General features: G+C 37.3%; 2 protein-coding genes across 2 annotated transcripts in view; one reads left to right on the forward strand and one right to left on the reverse strand.

Annotated features, from left to right (window-relative positions):
* The window catches only part of LOC106884085 (DDB1- and CUL4-associated factor 13), a 21,871-nt gene extending 13,704 nt beyond the window's left edge, over positions 1 to 8,167 (forward strand). The window contains exons 8-12 of the mRNA XM_014935306.2: positions 742 to 809; positions 2,192 to 2,288; positions 2,910 to 3,045; positions 5,287 to 5,450; positions 7,890 to 8,167. Coding sequence (XP_014790792.1) covers positions 742 to 809; positions 2,192 to 2,288; positions 2,910 to 3,045; positions 5,287 to 5,450; positions 7,890 to 7,971 — 547 coding nt within the window. The 3' untranslated portion in view covers positions 7,972 to 8,167. The remainder of the gene's footprint in view (positions 1 to 741; positions 810 to 2,191; positions 2,289 to 2,909; positions 3,046 to 5,286; positions 5,451 to 7,889) is intronic.
* Positions 1 to 18,122, reverse strand: part of LOC106875508 (serine protease 48) — a 466,125-nt gene that overhangs the window by 432,522 nt on the left and 15,481 nt on the right. The gene's annotated exons all lie outside the window — the stretch shown is intronic.

Here is an 18,122-nt window from a genome sequence, read left to right on the forward strand (position 1 = left end):
GTTGACATTCTTCATCGACAGAATTTTTATTCCTTTCAACCTTTCAGTCAAGTCCGCCTTTCTTCCAGTAACATACTGTCCATATAATCTTAAATATTTCTTTAACTCAGGCACAGTAAGTACTTCGATAGCTGAATCATCAAGCTGCTTTATATCCATGATAAGACGTAAAACAATAACAATGGCGTGGGTAGCCTCCGGAAGTTTAATTATCTACATGGAGCGCCGCCTAGCCAAGGGAGATAACCTACTTATAGGAAAGCCCTATAACCCTGGGGTGACCAAAGTCTTGAAAGTGGATTTGGTGGATGGAAATTGAAACAAACCTGTGTATATATATATATATATGTGTGTTATGTGTGTGTTTACTCTTGTCTAGACATCCTGGGATGGTTGTAAACGAGCAACATTGTAATATAAGTGGGGTTGTTCCTTTCCACTTTACTGTAAAGACATGTCTGTCTAGCTTACTTAGAAACAGGAGACGGAGGAAAGTCCAAGAGAAAGGAAGATGGAGGAAAAAAGTCACAACAATCCACGTGCTTACATTTTGAAATGGCGGGAAGAGAATGAGTGTTGATAACAGGAAGGGTATTGGGCTGTAAAAAATTTGCCTATTCTATCTGTCCCATACAAGCATGGAAAAGTGAATGTTAAGTGGTGGTGGTGATGATGATGATGAGTGCGTTTGTGGGTGCAAGTTGAACAAAATCTTAGTAATGTGTTTATGTCTCATTTCAGTTTGTACAGTTTTGACATGAGGAATCTATCTAAACCAACCAACATCCATATAGACCATGTAAATGCTGGTAGGTCCTTTGTATATAGACTTGTTTCCTTGACTGACACAAAAAGGAGGTCCATAACTTGATAATTGTTATTCCATTTGTCGTTTCTCTCAGCAGGAAACTACAGATTTATTGGGATGGTGTATAGTTTGGTGTTGTAATGTTTCTGTGTCAGATCACTACTTTGAATCATGTTAGTGCCTTCATCATTTCTTCAACTCAGCTATGAACAGTTTATGAAACTGAATCCTTGTTCTAACAGAGTCTCTAGGTGTTAAATTTGGTTGTGGATGCCTGATCATTGTGGGTTTATAAGTGTGAGGACTCGTGGACAAGATTAAATGAAACAATTAGATAGACTCTGTTCTGAGGTTGAATGCAGAAGGAACTTCCCATTACCAAAAGGGCTGTGCTCAGCGTAGCAATCTAAGGAAACATTTATCTAATACTTCTAACTGGTTACTGTGGTGTTCAGTATCTATCCATGGTTCTTACCTACAATTAAATTGATTGAGCCTGTAAGAGTTATCTTGGCCATTAACACATTTCCTGATGTCTCTGCCATATGTGATTTTGTTCTGTTTGCAGAGTATGGATTATTTTATGCTAAAATTTATCAAGATGAAAGCGTAAACTAATTGTAGCAGGAAATTTAGCAAGGATGTCTTGATAGCATCCTTTTTCTATCATGATCATGAGAACAGCCACAATTTATTATATTGATTCAATATCGACAGCTATCTATGAGGTTAATATTTTGTATTGTTTTACTAACATTGGTGAGTCCAGTGCAACTCAATGTTTATAGATACTGCCATTGAATGTAGAATTATTTACTACTGTAAAATTGGTTGGACTAAAATTGTTTTATTGACTTGTGCTGGGAATAACCTTGAGTAGTTGGTATCTAATTTGAACTGTTGCAATGATAAAGGTTGGAAAGAAGAGTAGCAATAAGGATAATTTTGGAATTTTGGGGAAGTATTTTGCAACCTTGTGGTTCTTGCTTCAATCCCACTGAATGGTGCCTTAGGCAAGTATGTTTAAAGGTAGCCAATGTAAATGTCAGTAAGAAAACTAATTAACAAATAAAGATTTGAACCAAAAGGTAAAAAAGATACTCTGTGGTGTTTATGCTGTTTGTTGCACAAAGGCTTCCTTGTCCCTATTGCCATTATAAACAGTGAACTAGCCATTGACCCAGTGGCAAACGGTAACCAGCATTGTCCTCGTGATAACGGTAGAACTGAAATATGAGTGATAGTAGGAGTGCTAGCCTAGTGAATCAAGGTGTTTGCAGTGTTAAAACTGTACAGAGGATTGGTGTAAAGTTAATCAAATGTATCTGCCGAACTGTGTTACTAGGACTTAAATGTTCACTATTTTCTTTTTATTTGTTACAGTAATTGATGTTGACTACTGCCCAACTGGACGTGAGTTTGTCTCAGCTGGATGGGACAAATGTATTCGAATTTTTGCCTGCAACATGGGTCACAGTAGGTGAGTACAGGGGAGATCAGATATCAGATTTTATGAGGTGAGGGATCTCATTGATTTTAAAAAAATGTTATTTTATATCTTGTGCCTAAAAAGTAACCAAAAGCATTCCATGACACTGATTCAGAATATTATTTTGGAAATCTGAAATAATATACTTTATACTCTGAGCTCTAATAATTATGCAGTGTAAATGTTTCGTTATCTCTCTCTCCATGTTTGTAATTGTAAGATGCATGTTGGAGTAGGTATATGTTGTGTGCCCTTCCTGCTACTAAATTGTGAACTATTTAGTTCTACAGTAAGATCAGTGAAGTTTAAGAGAAGTTGTCAATTAGATGTATAACTTTTTTCTGAATTTCTAACCTAATTCTAAATACTATGCTTCTTTACATGTCACCTTATTAAGCAGACCACCTACAACTCTGCTGACGGAAGTGGTAATGTTCATATCTTTACATAGTACTAATTTACAGCTATGATGACTGGTCTATTAGGTGTTGTGCATCATTAGCACTAACTTTTGGTGCTCTTTACAATAGATTACCATTCTGTTGAGTGCTGTCGGTTCCTACCATTGTATTTCTTCTATTAAGTATTCATGTGTTTTTTTTTTTATTCCAGAGAAGTCTACTTTACTAAAAGAATGCAGAGGGTACAGCAGGTTCAATGGTCTTTGGATAATAAATACATCCTCTCTGGCTCAGATGAGATGAATATAAGAATTTGGAAAGCACAAGCATCAGAGAAACTTGGTCCAGTGAGTAAAGTTCTTTTTAATGATTTCTCGTTTTTGGGGAATACATTTTCGTTTTGGTTACACTATTTCAAGTATCATGTATTGTTTATGTCTGTGATTTGATTTTATGCTGTTCCTTCTTTGCATTCATTTGCTCATGCTAACATGGGTTTGGTGATTTTTATTTTTTAAAAATTCATCTTGGACCTCATGGAAGCAATGGCAAGTGACAGACGTTTGGCAATGCACTGCGCTTGAGCAGATTCATCAAACCAAGTCAAACTGTAGTTGTGACTGATGCCAGTGTCATGTAAATGGCACCCATGAAATCGTAGTCATGGCCATCATTGGTGTCATATAAATGGCATGTAAAACGCACCCATTATACTCTTGGAGTGGTTGGCATTAGGAAGAGCATCCAGCCATAGAAACCATGTCAAATCAGATTGGAACCGGGTGCAGCTCTCCAGCTTATCAGCTCCAGTCAAACCGTCTAACTCATGCCAACATGGAAAGCAAACATGAAATGATGATGATGATTTGCTTTTTGTCGGGGCATTTCTTGTTGTTCTCTTTTTTCATACTGGCAAGGATTGGACAAGATTTATTGAGGTAATGCTGTCCAGAAGTCATTTTTGTGACCAACTTTTATTGCTTTTTCATGTAAGGTATTTTTATTCTATTGATCTTCTTGTAAAACTGTTGAGCTACAGATTGTATTGTTTTATGGGAGATCTAAATGAACTCTGTTACTAAAATGGTGTTGACAAACTTACATGCACACTCACAAGCATGATGGGTTTCCATGCAGTTTTCATCTGCCAAATTTCACTCATGAAGTGTTAGTCAGCATGAGCCTATAGTAAACACTTATCCAAGACATTGTGTAGCAGGATGGAACTTGAAACTAGATGGTTGTGAGGTGAGCATCTTAACCACACAGCCATGCCTGTGCCTTGTTTTTATAAATGTAAATTTAACCCATGCAAGCATGGAAAAATGGATATTGAAATGATGATTATCTAGTGGCTTAACACAGATAACAGCTAAAGCTAGATTATGCTGTTCTACATTTTAGAGATGAATTCTGTACATTATTTACCTTGGACGGATATGTGTCCAAGGTAAATAATGTACAGAATTCATCTCTAAATTAGTTTTCCTACTTCAGTGTCATAAAATACCTGAGCTGTGATCAGTTGCTAACCCTCAATAAAGTCCTGCTCTGACATGCTGCTACTGTTATGCATACAAATATCCTAGACCACATCCTAAACAAAGGACATTCAAACTAATTGGCAAAGACTCTCTAATTTTCTATGACCTCTGACTGACGAATTTGTTGTTTCTTCTCTTTGTCCAATATATCTATCTCATCTGCTATACTGTCTTAGCCTCCAAGCCCAGCAATAATTACTCCTCACAGCAGCTACCTACTGGAATCTCCCCTGGCCCACATTTTTTCTATAGACGTTAATTTACGGATATTCAATCTGTATAACAACCAAATCAATTTCATTAGCTTGTAAGGGCTTGTGAAGGTTATGAGCCCTGCTACACATTTCTGATTAAGTGAAAAAATGTATTCATCATTAAAAAGAAAGTAGGCATTTAGGATTGAAGGGAGATAATTCTTGCAGTATTCTAAAAAATGTCTTCATGTTGCTGAATAAATCTAAACTTGTCTATGTAAAAGGATGTAGGAATCGTAACTCCATTTTGACAGCCGCCGTTGTTTAACTCCAATTGAGTCCTATTGAGCAGGTCTATGCGCAGAGGTCATGTTCATTTCGTTTTTGATTCAGGTCCAATGTATCTAAGATTACATTATCTGCTCTTTTTTGTCTTAAGATAGTTGGATGTGATTTGAAAGTGAGTTGTTTACTGCTTCTCATTGGTCAAGGGTAGTTTTAGACATTTAGAGTTTTGAGAAATATTCAGAGATTGTTCATACTTTTATATAGTAGATTTGTATTTAATGTCTGGTTTAGTTTCATCTCTTAGTGGTATATGATTTCCACTTCCTGAAAGTTTTCCCTATCTTTCCAGACTGACCTTATTTGACAGTAGAATTGATTTGAGTTGGCTTTCATGACAGGTGACTAAAGATTATGAGATAAGAGTGTGATGGATTCGTCAGTTCATAGGTGGAGAAAGCTGTAATTTGTGGCTTTTTAGTTCCCCATCCAATGCTTAGTGTCTGAGCTTCAAATATCTGTTTTGAATTAATGTAATTATTTTGTTTTATTTTCATGTCATTAGTTGAAACCAAGAGAAAAAGCTGCCTTTAATTATAATGAGAAGCTAAAGGAGAAGTTTGGTCATCATCCAGAAATAAAGAGAATATCTCGACATCGACATGTACCAAAATTCATCTACAGGGCTCGTAAAGAAATTAAAACTATGAAGGAATCTGAGAAACGAAAGTATGTATCACTGTTAACAGTTTTTCCATTCATTAATGTGTTTATTTAACTAGATATTATTTAATAAACTAAATATTCATCTTCTGGATATGAAAGGAAGAGGGGTTATGTTATATTAATGGATGGCTCTAACTAACCTCTTTCTGATGGGAAGTGGTACGGACTGCATTGAATTACTGTGTATGTGGCCGTGCAATGTCTCATTTTGTGCAGCACTGTGTTTTTAAATATACCACATTGAGAAGAATCTGTAGATACTATGTAAAATTCTTTGTGGGAAAAATTATGTAGTTACTGAACAGCCCAATACTGATTTGCAGCACAGACTGTCAGTGTTTAATCCATCTGCAAAGGGTTAAAGGTCAAATATATATTGCTTGACAACCCACTCTGCTTAGCTGGAATAGTTGTTGTTTACACCAGGTCAGGAGTGATTGAGTAAACCTATGATTAAAAACATTCCAGGTGACCATCCCCTTATTCTCTCAGACACAGTGAAACTTAGACACATTATCCAGTGTCTCCTCAAGCCAACAAAAGAGTGACTTGGTGTCATAGTAATAGCAGCTAAATACCTTCTCCAATATATCTTTACTAATTTGAAATGAGGACACATTTAATAATTTAGTCCTTTCTACTCATAGAAAGAATGGGTGGTATATATGGTGTGGTCGTAGGCTTAAGAAAAACACGTTTGTTTTTAAGATTGCAGAATGTGTTTTGAAGGAGATTTGGTTGTTATTTTTACCAAAATGGATGACTGAAAAGAGGGTTTCTCAAAGTAGAATAGTTTACTGAAGTGACAGGTCTAAAATTAATACACTCTGTTAGCTTGGGGTATTTTTGAGTTGAAGTCTTTCTCTGCATGTCACAGATGACATGATACATGCTCATGCAACATGGGGATGATACATGTTACCTGATATGGGAACATGTAGTGATATCTTTAATACTCCAAGGGGAACTAGAAAATGAATGAATTGTTGTGAGTTCATGACAGCAAAACAGCTGCAGTCCATTTGAAATTCCTTGGCAGAAGTGTTTCAGTTGAATTGCTATGATGTTGGTTAAAACCCCCACTCATTTCATACAGTGTGCCTACATAATAAAACCCTGAAAGGGTGCTGTTGTAAGTGGTGAATTTTTGGTGGAAAGGTTTGCTGTCCCATTATGATTCCCAGCTAGTGATGAGTTTTCCTTCCAACGTGGCACTTCCCTAAATCTCTGAATCTGAAGCCTGTGTTATTAAGAAATTATTGTTTTATTTATTTCCTTTTTTGTTTCCAGGATTATACTGGATTATTAACATCGTTATTTGCAGGTCTGGTAGAATCATTAGAGCTTTAAACAGAATGCCTCATAGTGTTTAGTTAATCTTTTATACATCATGAGTTCAAATCTCACCAAGATTAACTTTACCTTTCATTCATCTGGGGTTGATGAAGCAAAGTACCCTGTTCAAATATTGGTGCTATTTTTATCTGCCAGACTCATCATCATGATTTAACATCCACTTCTCCATGCTTGCATGGGTCAAGTGGAATTTGTTGAAGCAGATTTTTTTTGACCGCTAGATTCTTTCCCTGTCACTAACTTTCACTTGCTTCAAAGCAAGGCAATATTTTCTCATGGCTAGACATGTTATTCATGGAAGACTGGAAATAAACAACCTTACTTGTATAATGGTGATACATATTTACAACTGTAATGTGATGTTTAGACAACAGTACACAGAAACACATACATATATACATATACATACAGATATATATGTCATGGGTGGGCTCAGGGCTAAGTTAGAAGAAACTTGACCAAGGTGCTGCACACTGGGACCAAACATAAAACCTTATGGCTGAGAAGCAAGTTTCTTAACCACATGCTGTTCCTCTGCCAAATGTTTTTCCATGTGCCAATGAAAGAAACAATTTAGGGTGGTTGAATGACAGGATTTTTAGAGCATCAGACATAATTCATTGCATGATTTCCTCTGGCTGTGTTTTTGAGTTCAAATTTCAGTGAAGTTAGCTTTGCCTTTCAACTCATTAGGTTCAATTGAATAAATTAGCAGTCAAGTATTGGGTGTGCAGTTTTAGTGACTCACTCTTTCCCTCCCTCCCAAGTATCTGAGAACTTTTGCCTTTGTTAGAAACAATTATTGTCATATCATCAGTGGACTATCAAAAATATTAGCGTACACAATAATCAGTTTCATACCTTTACTGTTTGAATTCAAATCTCACAGAAAATGGTTTTGTTCTTTTCACTCCAAAATCATAAACTGTGATCAATTTATTAAACCCCTGCTTCTTATAGATTGGTCTTTGTAGCAATATATAAAAAATACTTTATTAAATATTCAAATGAAGTTAATGAAAATTATTTGCAGAAGAGATCTTGAACATATGATGACTGTTTTTATATTTTTTTCCTTTTTTACAGGGAGAAACATAGGATGATTCATTCCAAACCAGAAAAAGAAAAATCAACCAGAGAAAAAGTAGTTTTGAATGTAAAGGAGTGAATGTAGAGGTGGGTGTAAGAAGAATGAATGTATAGGTGGGTGAAAAGGAGTGAATGTATAAGCTGATGAAAAGAATGAAAGTATAGGCTGATGCAAGAGTGTGTGTGTGTGTGTGTGTGTGTGTGTGGTATGGATGTAAACATGTGTAACTCATTCAGTTATTAATAAACATACACCTGTTTTTCTGTTACTCATATTTGTTGAATTTTGTCTTCTTCTATTTTGCATTGTTATACAGTCTGCATGCATTTTCTGCTTTTAAGTTATTATTTCCATTTTACTTCTCAGAGCTCTCGATTTCATTTGCTCTGGTTAATTCTGTAAGAGTGGACAGCAACCTGTTGTCAAAGGTCTCAGGTTATCTTTCCGCAATACATAACACTCAAGTACCAGTCCCAAAATCATTGCTGTCCTCAATAGGGCAGTTTTCTAAGTATGTTCTAACTTCTTGTCAATTCCAATCTCTCCAACATATTTCTCAAACCTGCTTGTTAGTGTTCTTAGTGTCTCTACAACTACCAAGATGACAGTTACTCTATTCATTGCCCACATTCATACAATTTCTTTTAGTAGCTTGTACTTTTCAATCTTTTCAGCTTTTTGTCACCCACTTGTGCATCCCCTGGTATGGTAATATCTGTGATCTTGGTTTCTTTCTTTCTCTTATCTACTACAACACCTGGTCCCTAGCATCAATCACTGAGTTTCACTGAATTGTGAAATCCCATAAGATCTTATACTGATTATTCTAGGTTATGCTTTCTGGTTTTTGTATGTGCCATTTATTATTATTATTGAATGAGAGATCAGTGCATGTCATCAAAGTGACACTGGGGTAAAATATATGAAGCCCAATATACCCATCATGACTACCCGTCTGATAAGGGTACACCAGGCACATGCGTCACAACCATATGTGCACGACATAGTAATCTGATATCAAGATAACACATGACCTTGCAGGTGGAGCCCAGTTAGAATTTTCCTTATGTTGAGTAGCCCATCCTGCTCAAAAGGTCCTTGAATAAAGTTTGTTTAAGGATGATGAACAAAACGCCCATGTTTCCTGAGGTGTATTATTCAAATTCCAATGAATTCCTCTCAACACACGGCTATGATGCTCCCCCACTACTTCTGCTCATGATCAGAGATGTACATATTGTCAGCCACTAAGGGACATGCTCAACTATTAAGTTCAAGCAAATCTGTGGTATTGAGCAGAATATTTGCTGTAGCCCATCTTTTATACCAAGACAAAACAATGTACATGATAACACTTTTATTACTTCTGCTTTAGTGAAGGCGGAGGTATTGTTTGTAGTCATGTTTGTTTGATTGTTTGTCTGTGGACAAGATATCTCAAACCGCTGGATGGATTCAGATGAAACTTTCAGGAATGTTTGGCCTTGTGACTGGCATGAACTGATTAGATTTTGGGATCGATCTGGTTACGGACAAGGATTCTGGATTATTTTTCCTGCCTTTTTCTTTTTTTTTTTTACTTAATGGTCGGGTTCATTTTTAGTATTCTCGTTTGTGACAACAATCGAGTTTATTTCAGATATTCTCATTTTAAAAATCATCTCTGGCTAATAGTTGAGAGGACGCTGGTGTCGCCTTGGTGGACGTTTGCACTCTCTGAGTGCTCTTATTATTTGACAGTGCTCGCTTGGTGCATCAGGGCTACCCGCTGTCACCTTTTCTGTACGTAGGGTTATGTCGAACAGCTGCTGTCACGCGTGGAACGTATCCGTCTGTCGGCCGAGTCTGTAGTGATGATTGCTCTGCCGCCTTCCTTCAATCGAGCCGGCAAAGCAGTTAAGTACTAGGGTCAGTGTAATTGACTAATATCCCCCAGAATTGCTGACGTTGTTTAGAAACATTATTAACATTACTGAAGATTGCGTCTTTGATTTTACTGGTGCCACATCCCTGGCAATAACGTCTGTTAACTCTTAAATTCTTGTAAGACACAATATTGCACAAGACTGCATAACTCAACCAGTGTGAAATGTAGAATATCAAGAATCTTATTAATTTCGTTTACATTTATTTTACAAGGGACTAAGTCGGGGTTATTAATGTAAGGGAGAAAACTCTAACCCCTTTTATTCGCTTTTTCTTTTCTTACTTTTTAATTAAAAAAAATCTAAATACGTCTTTTGGGACTTTATTTCTAGAGAAGAAAATTCAGCACTTTAAAGCTTTCAAAAGTCGTCTAATGCTTCTTGTCGTAGGTACTATTGCTGGTGATATGAAATATTGACCCTACTTGTGTGTTACTCGTAAGATCTAAGCGTTTTATGGGATTATTAGAAGTTTGATCTACCTGTGATTTGGAATTCAAACAAAGATCAAGTGACTTTGAATCTTTTCCAAGACTGCATTGCAAACTGATTTGTCATGCCAGGTTTAATATTTCCAACAAAATATTCTTCCTTTTAGACATTGTATTAAGACACCCACTGAGTTTAAGTTACACTCCTAATGATGATGGTATGCACGGTGTGGCATACGTCAGGTGTCGAAGTGATTGCAGAGCAACGTGAGATGAAGTGTTTCGCTCAAGAGCATAACGCATCATTCGGTTTAGGAGCTGAAACTACGGTTTTGCTAGTACCACCCTAACCACTAGGCTATGCACGCACGCACACACACACACACTTTGATTGAGTAGAAAAACTATGGAGCTGAGTCAAAACTATTAAATGATACACGTATTATTCTTTAACTCTGTCTTTCTCTTCGTAGCTTTACTGTATTACCTAGTTGTCTCCCTTCTATTTACACTTCAACCCGAATTAAGATATCTCTCTAGCATATATCTCGTATCTTTTCGTTATAAAATCTTTGTACGAATCATTTAAAATTAGTTTCTTCTCAACGTTTTGCAAATTTATAAGATTTTGAAAACTATATTAACTAGCAAAAAAAAAACAAAAGAAAACACTTTTTAAATACTACATGGAGTTGTTCCCCTTTAACTTATAGCGTTTTGCTTAAATGTAATTGGTTGTTCATCACGGGTGTTCAAGTCAAACCGACTTGTGTTTAAAGGAGTTGCAACTGTAACCATTCTATGTATTTTGTTAAAGCAACATTTATTCAAAGTCACATTATGTAATGTTACCTTCTTCCTTATAACAGTATTCGGGGATTTGCCTGATATTTTAAGTGAGTCGAGCGGCAAAGAAGAGACCCGTTCTTCTGTACACAGAAAAAATTATAGGACAGAATCTATTTAAATAGAGTCCTTTCTGAAGTGCTGGATATTATCGTTTAGCCACATGTCAGCCGGGACCATCTGTTTATTTAATCTTTAAACTACATTATCCAATGTATTCTTTAGGAATTTTGGAATATTTGACTGCTATTTCTAACGAGTCGAACTACCATAGAGAACAGTCATGAGCAAGCTGCGGCCTACGAGAGCTTTTGAATGGCACGCCAACGAACAATTACCTTGAATTTTTTAGTAATGCAGCCCACCTGATGATTCATGTCTTATGCGGCCCGCTTCTCGCAAAAGTCGGTCATACCTGGTGTAGAGCCTCCTTGTTGGCTCACCATAATTACTATTACTTATTTTATCACTAAGTGATGAAAAGCGAGTAAGAACTCAGAAACTAGACTAACACTACATGTAAAAAGCAATTTAGTGCGGTGCTTCTTTGTTTATGTCAAACAACCTCTTTCCTCCATTTTATGAGAATGCTGGAGAGTCAAGTGGAAGCTACCGATAAGAAAAGACTACAATGTTGTTTAAGTGTCCAGTTTAACCAAATTGTTCCGGATTGTTAGATTACTATGAAAAAAGCGGCAAGCAAACAGAATCGTTAGCATGCCGGGCAAAATGCTTAGCGGCATTTTGTCCGTTTTTACGTTCTGAGTTCTGATTCCTCCGAGTTCAACTTTGCCTTTCATCCTTTCGGAGTCGATAAAATAAGAACCAGTTGAGCACTGGAGTCGATTTGCCCATTCCTCCGAAATTGCTTGCCTTTTACCAAAATTTCAGATTACTTAGAAAGGCGACAGACTAACAGAATCGTCAGCACGCCGGACCAAATACTTCGCGGGTATATTTTCCGGTGTGCAAAATGCTTCGCAGCATTTTATCCAGTTGAGCACTAGGCTCAATGTAAACGACCTACTCCCTCGCCCACAGAATTCAGGCTTTGTGCCAACAGTAGAAAGGGTTATTAAGTTACTGAGAAATGAGCTGAGCTGGCAGAATCGTAAGCACCTCAGAAAAATGCTTAGCGGCATTTTTTTCCCCCGGTTGTATGTTCTGAGTTCAAATTCTCAAATTCTGTCGAGGTCGATTTTGCTTTACATCTTTTCTGAGTCGATATTTTTAATATCAGTGGAGAACAGCGGTTGATGCAATTGACCAGTACCATCCCGCCAGAGCTCAGGTCCTGTGCCTATAGTAGAAAGGATTATTATGTTAATGAGGAAGGCATTTAAAGTCACATTGTGCCACATTACGATATAGGCTCAGGCGAGTCTGTACGGTTAAGAAGTTCATATTGCAACCATGTAGTTTCGGGTTCTGACCCATTGCGTGGCACTATAAGGCAAGTGTTTTCTACTATAGCTGCTGGCAGATTGATGCTTTGTGTGCGAATTTGGTGTGGGTGGTCGTCGTGTACACACACACATCTGTTCTGTCCTTTACTTGCTATCTCCAGGTGTTTTCTATTTCGTACAGGTTTGAGTATTCTTCTGAGAACGTTTTTCATATTTGAGGCTCTGCTTTTACTAAATCTATTTGCAAGCGGTTTCTTTCGTTTTTTCCAAGTCGACATCATTATTGGAAAAAAATAAAAAAGAGAAAAAGAAAAGAAAAAAAACTCTTCTAGTGAGGGTATAGAATGGAGCAGAAAAGATATACGCATTTGCCAGGCTTGTAAAAGAACACATCGGATTTACTGAATAGTTTAAGATGACACTCTTCACTCTGGCTATCACTATCTCAGGAGTACTGATAATTGCCCCTATAATATCCTACACTTTATATAATTTATCTATATGAATATCTTAAAAGTTATAGGCCTTGAATCCATCACCAGATCCTTCAAAATGTACAACACTTGATAAGCTAAGTTCGGACGATTTATTCAAAAAGCTGTTTTCAGAGAAATCATACCTATCAATTACTTTATAGGTCTTTCATAGACAACAATGAAATCTGCTTTACACATTTTTACAAACATCAGGAGTAAGCTGGTTAAGCTTGGTGGTCACTGCAAAACTTGAGCCTATCCCTACCAAAGATCTCCACAAAAACGAAATAAAAGAAAACTTTCACACAAGAAAAACAAGTCTTTTTCTCTTCTCTAAAATTTGCTTCTCTCCTCAACCATGGACTTAAATATTCGGATTATACAGAATGATTTCTGCGAACAATTTGAGCGTGTGACTGAGGAAGAAGAAATATATTTCCGACAATTTGCAGGCATGACCTTTATCTCTATAGTAGAGTACCGAGGAACATTCCTCCCCACCAAGACTCTTAGAATGAAATTTTTGGACTTCCCAGTACAATAATCCCTCGCCATATCCGGGTTCACCTATCGCGGTTTATTATTTAAGCTTACGCCAATTCCTCTGTGGTGTTCTTTTGTATTTATAATAAAATAAATATATACAAATTATAAAAATGATAATAAAACAAGAGCGCTCAGAGAGCGCAAACCTCCACCAAGGCAACACCAATGTCCTCTCAACTATTAGCCAGAGATAATTTTAAAAATAAGAATATCTGAAATAAACTCGGCTGCTCCTACAAACGAAAATACTAAAAATGAACCCGAATGCTCTCAAAAAGTAAAAAAAAAAAAAAATAAAAAAGCAGAGAAAATAATCCAGAATCCTTGTCCGGTGCTGGATCGATTCCAAAATCTAATCAGTTCGTGCCAGTTGTAATTTTGTGTCGGTGGTTTTTGTTTGAATAGTTTTTTGTGCTGCTTTCCAGCGGTTTGGGTGTTTACGTGTACTTGTTTGTGCTTTCTCTTCTCGTAAGAGAAGGGATAGCTGGTTAAAGAACGTCTGAAGACAGTTATAGTTACTCAGACATATCATCGTCCGAGGAGGAGTTACTGCAGGCTGTTAAGACAATGGACCAGAAACTGAGAACAGAGAAGACGAATTTTGCTGATGCAGCAAGGTGTAAGGAGACAGAAGCGAATATCGGGGAATTCGGAAGACACGAAGGAGAAATGAACCGAGATGGGTTCGAAGTGAAGCTGTCACCTCAGCAAGAAGTTAAAAACGGAAAAAAACGATAAACTATCGAACCTTTTCGATAAATAAAGGAAGAATAGATGTCGTCACGGCAGAACAAGTAGAAAAGGCGTTAAGGCAGATTTGGGACGACATAATATACCTGACAAGAGGTTCAACATTTGGAGCAGTGGAAGTGAGGTTTCGTAATGTAGCAGCAGCAAAGACTTATTACTGTTGGAGACATCTCCGGGTGTAGGAGGTTGGTTCGGATTTTTTTTGAGAAATTTGTCCAGAGAACTTTTGAATTTTATGGGATTCGTTTCCGTTTTGATGTATTTTGGTATAATATTAAAGAGAGCTGGACCGGTTGAGGTAAAGTAGTTGTGTCGTAATGTTGTTATACGTCTCGAGTTCGATTTTTGTAGTGGGCGGATAGCATGGAGGCCAAGTCTTATGTGGATTTTAAAATTGATGCCAACATCATTTGTACAATATTGATGGAATATTTTCCATGTCACACAAATGATGTAGCGCTCACGGCGGCGTTGGAGAGAGTAGAGATTGAGTTTTTTAGTCGACTTCAGTAGTCAATGCCTGTCATGCCGTCTATCTTTCTTGTTATTGACTTCTGGAGTGCTTCCCCTTTCATGATGTTTTGCTTCGTGTGGGGAGACCACAGTGGGCAACAGTATTCAGGGTGGGACACCACTACTGACTTTGGTTGAGCTTGATCGGATCCCCTCAACCACAACATGTTGGGTTCTGTTCATCAGAAAACACTTTATTCACCGCAGCAGCTTTCCACGGACTCCAATGTTGGACAGCTTCTTCAGCAGGATTTCGTGGGCCACTCTGTCAAATGCCTTGCTGAAATCAGGGTATATGACATCAGTGTTGGAGCCTTGTCCCAAAGTTTTTAAAATGTCATCAAAACGGTCCAGAAGCTGCGACAGACGTCCCTGCCAACACGGAAACTATGCTGGTTGGGGTTCAGTAGATTGTTGTCTTCGAGGAAGTGGGTTATTCACGATCTCACCGTCCTCTCAAATGCTTTAATGATATGGGAGGTGAGTGAAATCTTTCGCCGCAAGAAATTAATTTCCCTTTTTAAAAATTGGAACGACAGATTGAGAAAGAAAATAATCAGGAATATAGCCTGCGTCAAGTAAGTTCCTTCAGAGCTCAGCCAGAGGAGGTGCAATTTGATGTCGACACATCTTTAAGACAGCAGCCGGGAACCTATCGTGACCTACTACCGAGTTGTGCTTGATCTTGTTCATCAATGTTTTATTTTACAAAAACTGTTGTGTTTTCAATAGTTTAAGTTTCCATTGTCAGCCGTGTATGCAGTCCTTTTATTCTCATCCAGACTTAACGTTTCTACTTCCTTTTTTAGTTGATATGCTATTTTCTTTGGCAATTCATTGCTATTTTTTTATTGTAAAAGTCAAATAACATGCGTTGCTCTCCATTCTCTAAATGACACAATCTCAGAATTATTTGGAAATATTTTGAAAATCAGAGGCTATTGAAAAAGTAAGCTATGTTCTATAATATATCCTACACGTTTTTGTACAAAATACAGCACTAACATATTTCCACATAGAACTCCTGCTTTAATTTTTGCCACATGGTTTTTACTATCAATAAGTCATTGTATATTTCTTTGACAATTTTTACTCCACAGCCATCATTTATATATAATCGATGATGCTTCACAGCACGATACGTTTTACAGAGTTCTGCACTTCTGATTTTGTCATCTTGCGTTGATCAAGCTGTGGAGAAAAATGATGACAATGATGGCAAACCAAAAATATGGGTAGACTTCTCTCTTGCATGCGTCAGTTCGACTAGTCCGCTATAAAAAAATTGTTAAGTCTGTAAAAGAAACAAAATCGTATAGCATATCAGTAGGTTTTGACTTAATTTTTTTAAAAATTGTTGAAAATTAAGGAATATTCAGATATACTGAAGATAATATATTGCAAAAACAGTTTCCTATTCTTTTCCTGTTACAGAAGTCGAACTCGTAGAACGATCATAATTCAACAGAAGTTAAATATGGTTTAGGACAGTAATTCAAAGACATAATATCAGTTTTCAATTTACCACATCCGTCAAAGCAAAATTTACATAAAACTGTTATAGAAAATGTGTATACATATACTCTTTTACTCTTTTACTTGTTTCAGTCATTTGACTGCGGCCATGCTGGAGCACCACCTTTAGTCGAGCAAATCGACCCCAGGACTTATTCTTTGGAAGCCTAGTACTTATTCTATCGGTCTCTTTTGCCGAACCGCTAAGTTACGGGGACATAAACACACCAGCATCGGTTGTCAAGCGATGTTGTGGGGACAAACACACACATACAAATACAATTACACATACATATATACAACAGGCTTCTTTCAGTTTCCGTCTACCAAATCCACTCACAAGGCTTTGGTCGGCCGGAGGCTATAGTAGAAGACATTTGCCCAAGATGCCACGCAGTGGGACTGAACCCGAGACCATGTGGTTGGTAAGCAAGCTACTTACCACATAGCCACTCCTACATATATTTGTGTTTTACAAAGTTTTTAAAAATTTTTTTGATTAAAATGTGTTGTGGAAAGTGTAATTGACCTGAGGTAAAGAGAAAAGCAGATAACGTACGTGTTTTTAGCAGTAAGTATGATTATCCTTTTATGTATCTCGTAATTAAAGACAGCCGATGATTCTGTTCTGTGTTCTCGATGTCTGTCCTATGGATGTGAAAACCGAAGAAAGCTATGTCGCTGAGACAATTTGTATACTCTCGGAGGAAACCAAGAGCTAACAACATGCTAAAGGAACGAGAAAGGATTAATTCTGTTGTGTTTTAATATAAATGGTTGTCAGGTTACTACTCTGCTATTAGTCCTAATGAAACGTGCGAAAATAAGGGAAACGCTTAAATCTCACCTGAACAATAAATGCTACAAAGCTATATTTACTTTATTTTGATATTACTATTACATATAAGGCAGCGAGCTGTCAGAATCGTTAGCTCGACGGGCAAAATGCTTAGCTGCAGTTTATCCGTCTTTACACAGATCGACTTTGTCGGTCATCCTCTCTGGGTCGATAAAATAAGTACCAACTGAACACTTGAATTGATGTAATAAATTTAGCCCAATCCCCGAACTTGTTGGCCTTGAGCTAAAATTTGAAACCGATATTATTAAGGCCATGAGGAGGCAGGATATCATACCTACATATATATGTATATATACATGCATATATGGGTACAGGAAATCAAAAATACGTTGATCACAATGAGAAACGAAAACATAAAGACAAAACATAGAAAACGAACTTTTTTGCGAACAACGAAAAACAAACAGAGAAACGAGACATGCAACATAAAGAGTATACCCCTTCGTCAGTTGTCCCTGTTTCATCTACTCCGCGTTTTGCTTTCTAGCTAATCCTTCATACTAACTACTAGAGTTCACAACAATTCAAATCCGAATTCTAAGAATCGTATTTCGTGAAAGATTTCTTTGACGAAAGTTTAGAATTCGTATATGGGCAGTAATTTTAACCAATGAGCGGAAGAACGTCCTTGGAAGACCTACCACGAGCGTCACCCCTGGAAATGTGGAGAAAACTCATCATCTTGTGCGTGAACATCGTCTGAGGACAATCCACGACATTGCCAATGTTGTTGGTATGTCGTATGCGTCCGTGCAGGCAATCCTAACTTCTGAATTGAACATGCGGCATGTCTCTGCCAAGTTTGTCCCCCGCCTGCTGACCACTGGGCAGAAAGAACATAGCGTCTAAGTCTGTCAAAATCTCCGTCAGCATGCCGCTGATAACACATCCTTTATGTCGAAGATTATCACTGGGGAGGAGTGTTGGGCCTAGGAGTACTACTCTGAGACGAAGCAGCA

The sequence above is a fragment of the Octopus bimaculoides genome, chromosome 3 (genome assembly GCF_001194135.2).
Source record: "Octopus bimaculoides isolate UCB-OBI-ISO-001 chromosome 3, ASM119413v2, whole genome shotgun sequence".
NCBI lineage: Eukaryota > Metazoa > Mollusca > Cephalopoda > Octopoda > Octopodidae > Octopus > Octopus bimaculoides.